This window comes from Homalodisca vitripennis, unplaced genomic scaffold (assembly GCF_021130785.1).
Source record: "Homalodisca vitripennis isolate AUS2020 unplaced genomic scaffold, UT_GWSS_2.1 ScUCBcl_4136;HRSCAF=10133, whole genome shotgun sequence".
Classification (NCBI taxonomy): domain Eukaryota; kingdom Metazoa; phylum Arthropoda; class Insecta; order Hemiptera; family Cicadellidae; genus Homalodisca; species Homalodisca vitripennis.
The window spans coordinates 8,907-18,863 of record NW_025780246.1 but is presented as its reverse complement, the minus strand read 5'-3'; the positions used below and the strand labels follow the sequence as shown (position 1 = coordinate 18,863).

General features: G+C 39.2%; 2 protein-coding genes across 2 annotated transcripts; one reads left to right on the top strand and one right to left on the bottom strand.

Annotated features, from left to right (window-relative positions):
* Positions 1-2,109: 2,109 nt before the first annotated feature.
* Positions 2,110-2,925, bottom strand: LOC124372826 (protein ALP1-like). The gene has a single exon (XM_046831230.1). It carries the CDS (start codon positions 2,923-2,925, stop codon positions 2,110-2,112), a length of 816 nt encoding a protein of 271 aa, XP_046687186.1.
* Positions 2,926-3,149: 224 nt separating this feature from the next.
* Positions 3,150-4,353, top strand: LOC124372825. The gene is made up of 2 exons (XM_046831229.1): positions 3,150-3,153; positions 3,287-4,353. The coding sequence occupies exons 1-2, from the start codon at positions 3,150-3,152 to the stop codon at positions 4,039-4,041; spliced, it is 759 nt and encodes a 252-aa protein (XP_046687185.1). The 3' UTR covers positions 4,042-4,353.
* The last annotated feature ends 5,604 nt before the right edge of the window (positions 4,354-9,957 follow it).

Genomic DNA, 9,957 nt, shown 5'->3' with positions numbered 1-9,957 from the left:
GCGGTTTTACTCGCAGTCTCTAATATACTGTGTACAAGAAAAACATACACTACCACCTAGACATTCATGTGAATTACAGGACGGTAATATACCCATACCTCTATTAAGCATAATAACCAACAGAATAACATACAAATAAATTACTAACAATAAACAAATAATTAATTAATGTAGATAACCCAACATGATAATAAATAACTATAAAGACATAACATAACAATAACGTAGCAATAATTAAATGAATTTATGATATAATTTTTGTAATAGTCTATAAAATAAATAATTAAATAAATATCCAACAAACATAAATAACTAATGACCAATACATATCCAAAATCCCGGTGGAGGGGATGACTGATTGCTAGCAGACACGTGTGCAAGTCGGCTCTAAAGTTTTTTATAGTTTTAAAACCGGTATTTTTCTGACAGTTTTTCTTGGAAAGTGGTGCCATTACACGCGTAAAGACACTAAGCATTTTTTTATCGAATCAGCGAAACTTTTTATAACGTGTGTAGTTAAAAATTCGCTTATCAGTACAATAATGTCATGTACCGATCGCCGCCGCAGCTCAGGTCTGGGTCTAAAGGTGAGCCTGTCCCATTATCTGGCGGAGCTGATAAGCAACGGTCCGAGCGCTCCTTATCTGTAAACGTCTGACCCCGGCCGCTCTACAACATCAACAATGCCTGCCACCGGGACTGACAAGGCCGCCAGAGTTGACGCGACTGTCATCGCCGACCTCGTCGGCAAGCACCTTTCTTCTGGCGACGTCTTCGGCCAGCTCGTGACCCGCATCACCCACGAGCTGAAGGGTGTCGTCGAGGAGGCTGTGCGGGCGGCGATGGCGTCCGTCGGCGATGAGGTGGCAAGGCTCCGGGAGCAGGTGGGAACTTTGACCCAGCGGCTAGAGGAGATGGACGACCGACTGCAGGGGCGCTGTGACGAGCTGGAGCAGTTCCAGCGACGCCAGAACCTCCGCATCTTCGGGGTGGAGGAGACGACGGGGGAGAACACCGACCGCATCGTGGTGGAGCTCTGCAGGGACAAGCTCGGTGTGGACCTGCCTGCCTCCGCCATCTGCAGGTCGCACCGAGTCGGCAGCCAGCCCAAGCCCCTGGGCCCCGACGGTAGGAAGAGGCATCGGCCTATAATCGTCCGCTTCATAAGTTACCAAGATCGGCGGACGATATAGAACACGAAGAAGAAGCTGAAGGGCACGGGCATCACGGTGCGGGAGGACCTGAAGGCGCGGCGACTGGAGGTGCTGAAGGCGCGATTCACACTGAACAGACGTCGGGCGGAGACGTGGCAGGGACATATGTCCCTTCGGCGTCTCTCCTATGTAAACAAATGACTCAATGCACAGACAGGCGACGTGGCGCGGGCGGCCACCCTTCCGCCACCGCCACGTCCCTTCACTAACTGTCGAGGCGTATTGAAAGAGGCATGCCCCTTGTGTTCGGAAGGCAAAATATTGTGATTTGTGGTTAGTTGTGCTGTTCCTTTTTACCATGCGAGACGATATCGAGTTCAACATAAAGTTCTGTGAGGAAGTTGAACAATATCCATGTTTGTACGACAACAGTCGTTCAGATTACTGCAACAGAAGTGCGCAGGATCAGGCCCTGGCAGAAAATTGCTCAATCTTTGGATAACCAAAAAGGTATCTATAAACTAATTACTAAACAGACAATGAAAACTATTTTTTGTGGTAATAAATTGTAATACTTATTTTAAGTAGGTACTGCCTAGGGTTACTACACAATCAAATTAGCTTCAGTGTTACAATAACAAATGGAAATAGTTGCATTAAAGTGCATTACTGTAAGCCATTATACACCGCGAGGCTGCCTGGCAATGTGTTGTCTAGACATAACTGTTCTTAGTTAACTTAGTTACAATTGAGTAGGGTAATTGACAATAATAAAAAGGAATTTTAAATTTAAAAGTTTATTACAAGAATTTAAAAGTATTTATAGGTCAGTGGAGTATTCACAATTGTTAAATATTTAGACTATGTTTATGAAATCTTTGATTATTAGCACTTTTAACGTATTTACAGTGTATAAACGTAATTTCTTTTTACTACGCTGTACACATACACAATTTTACACACAGTACCTATCCTGGTGTGGAATTGGGGCACATTCTGTGAAGTAGGTACTTAGGTAATCTCTCATAAGTTTCCCTGTTGTTAGCGGCAGTCGTAGCAACAGAACGATGGAATCGCTGTCAATCACATTCTCGTACTGTGGCTTTGTGAATGTACCATCACATTCCCTTATGGCGTTATGCAAAACACACATTGCTTGTACAAAAATATCCACATTATCAGGGGTACATCGTATTAGTGTATTAAGTACTCCAAACTTGGAAGACAGCATGCCGAAAGAGCATTCAACAGGTTTCCTCGATCTCGACAATCTGCTGTTAAAAATTCTGCGACTGTTAGTAGTCAATGCATTCTTGGAATAAGGCTTGAGCAGGTTTTTTGACATTGGGAATGCCTCATCAGTTATAAAGTAATACGGAATTGGTTGGTTGTCTCCTGCAATAGGACTAGGCTCTGGTAAATCTAGATTTCCTTTCTTAAAAGCCCTGCCAAAACTACTGTTTGCCATTACACGGCCATCACTGTTCCGTCCATAATCCCCCACATCTATTGCCAGCAACATGCCATCTGCATCTGACACTGCGAGTAAAACAACGGAAAAGTAACCTTTGTAATTGTAATAGGCGGAACCAGATCGTGGGGGGCATTGTATTTTTATGTGCTTACCGTCTATACTGCCAATACAATTAGGCATATTCCACAGTGATAACATACGATCTGAAACTTGCTTCCATTTTTCGGCTGTTGGTTTTGGCATGTAGACAGGTTGCAGGTTTTTCCATATAGCCTTAGAAGTTTGATGCACCACCATCGATATAGTCGAGTGTCCTTTAACGAAAGTAGTACGACAGTGCTTTGAATGAACATCCAGTTGCAAAGTACCTGAAAAAAATAACAATCGTAGTTATATGAAAAATAACAGATACAAACATACAAACTGTGCAGGGTTTTCCAAAATTATGTCACGGGTCGGCCGACGTCCAACCTGTCAAGTTAAATATGGTCTGGAGATATTAGGACCCAGAGGATCTAAATATGGGTATTCCCACTAAAATTTTGCCATTAGAGTTTTTGTATTTATATTTCAAACAAAATATAAGTTATTGTAATGCAGTAAGTAGTTCTTTATTTTCAGTGGCTGACTGCAAGGAGAGATGGAAGAACGTGAAGAGGGCGTTATGCTAAATATAAGAAGCTAACAAAACTACCGTCTGGGTCTGCCACCAAAAAAATTAAACAGTACTATTTGGCTGAGCACCTCAATTTTCTGGATAACTTCCTTAAATCACGGCAGAGTAAAGGTAATATTACTGAAGTCGAGACAGCACAAGAAGAAGAACAACAAAACAGTGAAGACGAACAGCTGGATGACAGTACTGTTGAGGAACGTGATGCCACTCAAGATTCTGCCCAAGATGCCAACCTTCCCACTACTGGTGATACTTCAAAAGCAAGTAAACCTGCTCCTATTCCGCCTACTCTAACCACGGAACAAAAAAAGGATAATGGGTACAGAAAGAGGAAAACACCATTTACAAGTTTATCTGACGTAAACAGTTCTGCATTCAAGTATTTTGAGACGAAACAACGGTTACTAAACCAAACATCGCAGAAAACCTCTACCGAACCTGACCCCGACTTGGCTTTTTTGCATAGTATTTTGCCAGACATGAAAGCTATGGATGCTAGGCAAAAAAGACAATTCAAAATTGGAGTAATGAAATTAGCAGATGAAACACTTAATAACGTGGAGATTTCTTCAGTTGCTTCTGCATCAACTAGATCCTCAGCAAGTACATTTAACTACACATCACCGTCAGTGGATCGCTTTGCTCCTAACAATGAAGCTGCAATGGACTTCGGCCAAACGGTAGAAGAGGAGGGAGATTTTAATATTAAGAACTACTTGTATATGATGCCTAAATAGTTTGCTTCTAGTAGCGGTTCTTTTATAAAGTTACTTATAAATATACGTATTAACGTATAATTTCCTTTAAGACAAGAATATTTGTTTGTCAAGATTTCTGGATCTAGTTCGTTTCTAAATAAATTTCTTAAACAATAATTTGTAGCCTACTATTTAACTTACCTCAAAGTTATCAGTAGTCTCTCTTCTGGACTAACAGGTTCTCTACAGTTAGTGCTTCTTTTTGTAATGTCGTCCTTAACAAGGTCCAAAACTACGAAGAAACACTCACGGGACATCCTATAGAAGTTTTGGAAGCGTTGTGGATATAAATTTAACTCACGCATCACAACAAATGTACTACTATCTCTCTTACTTAACCACAGTGGGATGAACCCAAAATCTTCTCTTTTTCTGTAAATTGGCTACGAACACTACATCTAACATATCTTGATCATCTTCGTCACTGCTCTCCATGTTTTATTGTTTAACTGATTATACACCAGACTTATATGTAATAACATACAACAGTTAACTACATACAAAAACCACTCTACTGACAAGTTTTCTCACGACTGTCGCGCGTCTGTGATTGCCAGTGTGCATTGCACACGCCACATCACTGCCTCGTCCCTGCCTCGTCCGTGCCACGTCTCCGCCCGACGTTTCGTTCAGTGTGAATTGGGCCGAAGAGGGTGACGGCGCAGCACGGGGTCCTGGACCCAGGACGGCAGGGTGCTGTGGCTGGGCAGGGACGGCAGCAAGGGAGTGGCGACCCGGCTTTCCGACCTCCAACCAGCTTCTAACTGATTAAGTATATTTTTTTACCATTTCCAGTTCTGAAATTCTACTTCCTAATTAAGCTTTTATTTATTTTCTTTTACACTGTACATCAATATTTATTTTCTAATGAATTTCTACGAAATTATTATTATTTTGTTTTAAAGAATTTTAATTGGCTATATAATTATAACTTTACTGTTAATTTATTCTTTTTAAAATTATTATTAGAATTATTATAGCACTAAAAAAAATTTGAATTCACTACCATTTTTATTTATTTTTCTCTCCACTTACATTTTTAATACTGATTATTATTGTTACAATAAGAGCCTGCAAGCTTGCCATGCATGTTTAAATTTATTATGAATAATATTAAATTAGTAATAACTTCAATTAATTTTAAGTTTATATTAAATGATAAAGTATTATTTTTTCTTTGTTATGGTATGCGTGAGTGTGTAAATGTCCTGACCGCAATGTCACTGTCGCGTGTACCGCCGGCCGCTCGCCGCCTGCAGTGTCGTCGCGCCCCTGCTCGCCGCCGTGCACGGCTCTGACAGCCCCGCCCCGAGCGGGCGCGCCTCTCCGCCGTCCCTGCCCGCGCTTCTCTGCCGTTCTCTCGCTCCCTACAACAATTTCCTCAAGGCAGCACACGTTAACGCACAATCACTGTATAGTCATATTGACGAATTTCGTTCCATTTTTGAGCCATTACACACCGACATTATCTTGGTCTCTGAGACTTGGTTAAAACCAACCACAAGCGACAAGAGCATTAATTTAGCTGGCTACAATATTTTCAGGAACGGACCGTCTACACAAACGTGGTGGTGGAGTCGCAGTTTATGTCAAGTCTCAGTTTCCTACTTCCATCTTATTCTCATCTGATACATCTAGAGAGGGACGGCCTGAATTTATGTTTTTGGATGTCAGTGTCAACGGGACGCATGTTTTAGTCGGTGCATGTTATAGGGCCCCCAATACCGGCCATCTTGCCGAATTTGAACACACACTCATCGATCTTATGGCTCGTTACAGTCATGTCATTGTCATGGGCGATCTTAACTCCGATTTGTTAGGGCCTACCACATATGTGAAAACCTTTTTGACCACAATGTTTCAGTCATGTAACATGTCTCTGCTACCACTTCAGGCCACTCATCACACTGCTACAACCGACACGTGGCTTGACATCATGGCTATTTCTGACCCGACCCACGTTGCACACCACGGACAATTTCCTGCCCCTGGACTTTCAAAGCATGATCTCATTTTTTGTGCCTATAAACTCCATACCCCCAAAAATAAGCCCAATATTATCAAATATCGCAGATACAGGGACATAGATCATGCTTCACTTCTCACAGATGCTGCTGCTTTACCCTGGCATGAAGTAACCACTGCCAATAATGTAGACAAAATGGTTATCAAATTTAATGCTTTACTTACTAATTTATTTGATAAACATGCCCCAATCATAACTAAAAGAGTAACCAAAGCCCCCTCTCCATGGATGAATGATTTCATAAGAAATTTGCAAAAGCAAAGGGATTCCGCCTTCAGAAAAGCTAAACGTTCTAAATCCACTCAAGATTGGGATGCATATAAACGTCTTAGGAATCACACGCAGCAGCAAATACGTAACGCCAAAGTTAGATTTTACCACACAACACTTTCAGAGCCTCAGTCCACTAAATCACTGTGGAGTAAAATCAAAGACCTTGGTGTGAGGTTAAATCCAATATCAGTCCACCTGTTCCCGTTTGACCTCAATATTATAAATGATTACTTTTATTAATATCCCTGTTAATATATCTGCAGCTAGCGATTATATTGCTGAGCTGGAGGCTGCTCCTGCTCGGGAGGCTGCTGGCCGCCAGTTTTCTTTCACACCTGTGAGTGAGGCTGATGTGCTTGCTGCTTTCGCGAGGATGACCAGCAACGCAGTTGGGGCTGACAACATACCTTTGCGCTTTCTGAAAGATACATTGCCAATCACCCTTCCTGTTTTAGTAGTCATTTTCAATTATTCTTTAAATTCCTCTGTATTTCCCTTAACCTGGAAGCATGCTCTAGTTCGTCCCGTTGAGAAAAGTGTCTAATCCGCAATCCCCTTCTGACCTACGTCCAATCAGTATTCTCCCTTGTCTCTCCAAATGCCTTGAAAGAGTGGTACATCAACAAATTTCATCTTATCTGAATACCTATAACATCTTATCTAAATACCAGTCCCTGGATTCAGGCCTAATCACAGCACCACCACAAACCCTAATTAAAAATCACCGATGATATCAGATTGGCAATGGACAAGAGACTAATCACCACCATTTTACTGCTTTTTTGACTTTTCCAAAGCCTTCGACTGTGTTTATTACCCCCTTCTCCTCATCAAATTGAAGAAGTATGGTTTCTTTCTTCTCCCGATGAGTGTGTTAACTGGGTCAAATCGTATCTTACTGGGCGACCAGCAATGTGTCAAAGAAAGGGAAAAAATATCTGAATGGAAAGCCGTAACACGGGTGTTCCACAGGGCTCTGTTCTTGGACCCCTATTGTTCTCAATTTATATTAATGACCGTCACATCTATTATAAGGCACTCTAAGTTTTCATCTTTATGCCGATGATTTACAGATTTACGTACACTGTTCGCCTGATGAATTGAGCACATTTATGGTTCTACTCAATCAAGACATTGAATCTATGCTTGTTGGGCAAATAAACATGGGCTGAAATTAAATGAAGACAAAAAACGCAGGCAATTTATTGGGAAACCCAAGAATGATCGACCGTTTGGACTTCAACGTTGCACCAAAACTTGAAACTCAATAACCACGTAACTAAATTTTTAAAAACAAATTAAAAAATCTTGGTCTTACTATGAGCCCAAGTCTTAAGTGGAATGACCAGGTTACGATAACGTGTAATAGAGTATTTTGCTGGCATTCACACAGTTTTAAAAGCGTTTTTGTGCTTTAATATCTACATTTCAGTGTCAAGGTTATGCTGGTTAAAACTTCTCATACTGCCACACTTCAAACTACTGTGACGGCGAGCTGTGATCAGTGACATGACTGTTGATGCTTTCGGACAGGCTTCAACGTGCTCAAAACTATTGTATCAGATTTATTTTCAATCTCAGACGTTGTGCATGAGCATGTGACTCCATTTTTCAAACAGCTATCGCTTCTGAAACTTCAACAACTTCGCCAACTTCACATTCTTTCAACTCTACATTCAGTTATCAGAAACAAGTCACCTGTTTACCTGTCCGAAAATTTCAAAATTTATTTCCGATATAAGTGAGCGACCTACGAGAAGGGGATCCACGTTACTCTCAATTCCTGTTTCATCGATCGAACTTCTTCAGTAGGTCGTTCACTGTTCAGGCATGTCGCCTCTGGAACTCTCTTCCTGATGATATTCGTGTTATAGAAGGTCGGGCTCGTTTTGGGGCGGGGGTCAGGGACTTGTTGCTGGGCGGTCTGTAGGGGTGGCGGATGGCGGTGCTCGTGGCGTGCTTGTGGTCAGGCTGTGTGTTTGAGAGAATGAATGTAGCAATAACAAGAAACTATTTAAAAAGTAAATTGTTAATTTAAGTTTTAATTTATTTCTTTGTTTGAAAATTTTCTAACATATTCAGCTGATAAATTTGAATTTTTAATTATAACATAGTAGTATATATTTTAGTTAAATTTAAATTTAAAATGGAATTTGTTATAGTTTTAAGGTCATTAAATGTAAATATGTATATATACAGGTGTATATCTGTATATTATGTGAGGTTGAGTGGTAGAGAGGGCTAAATAGCCCTAACTCCGCCTCTTAATAAAGGCATATTTCATTTCATTTTCATTTCAAAATCAATACCTGCCAACAAACTCCAAAAATCCAATAAATAAGTATTAACAATTATACCTCATATCCATTATCAACCATTAATGTATGAACAGCAATTCTTGCAATAAATTTATCTGTCCTCTATGGGTGTCATCACATCAAACCCAAGCTAACTATAAATTTCCAAGGCCATCATTTTAACATTTAGGTTTCCTCTCATGCAATATGTTGTCGTCAACACTCAAGTACAAAAAGGTTAAACAATCTTATCCCTGAGTAGCAAAACTGTCTACGTCCCGATTTCTTTAAGATAATTTGGAGTCTCTATGACCATTCTAGCAGATAATCTAGTGTCACGATTAAATTTTTTGTAATTCATAATTTATTAAATGTTTGAATTGAAATGTTTGATGTTGTTTAGATGTTAATTGTTTTGCTGTTTATTTTATAGTATATTTGATAAAGAAATTAGTCGAAAAATTTTATTTTTGTAAAGGACAGCTTACCTAAAATTTTTCTCCGAGTATAAAACAAACGAACAAATAGAATATATTTAATTATACTCTTAAGTTTATGTTAAGAAATTGTGTTTTGAAAAGTTTAAACACTTCTGTTTGTTTCTAATTTGTTTCTTATAGTGGTAGAGATTTTCCTCTATTCATTAATTATATTACAAACACTTATTTAAAATCTTGAATTTATAATTTTACATCATCACTAAGTAACATTCAAATATTAAAACAACCCCCATATTAAATGCATGAAAATACTTAAAGATTAGAGAATATTAAAATATTATAAACTGTAACATGTTTTAGTATATTTGGTTTTCATTACAGACGCTCATAATTTTCCATATATTTATGTAATGTACATAAAACAAGAATGGAGAGATGAAACCAACATAAGAAACCATTTGTATAAATAGAAGACGTAATTAATGAGGCATTGTGGGAGCTAATTATACTGACAGCAGGCAGACACAAACGAGTTGACTTTCAAAGGATAACAGAATTTCAGACATTTGCCATTGTTTGTACTTTAAAAAAATATATACTACGTTTCGAAAATGTTAAAGTACTCTTTTCTTTAGGTGTCTTAAGACAGAAGGTTAAGCCAACACACAGATTAATTAAGTAGAACCTTTAAAAACAAAACACAGTTCTAATTCAAAAACAAATTTAATTATATACCTGATAAAATACAGAGTAATTACCTTAAAAATATATTTCCATATTTAGCTATCACAAAAGGGACGCAGCTGTACACATTGCTGCAACAACATGAAGAGAAAAATTGAATGACTTATTAGGTTTT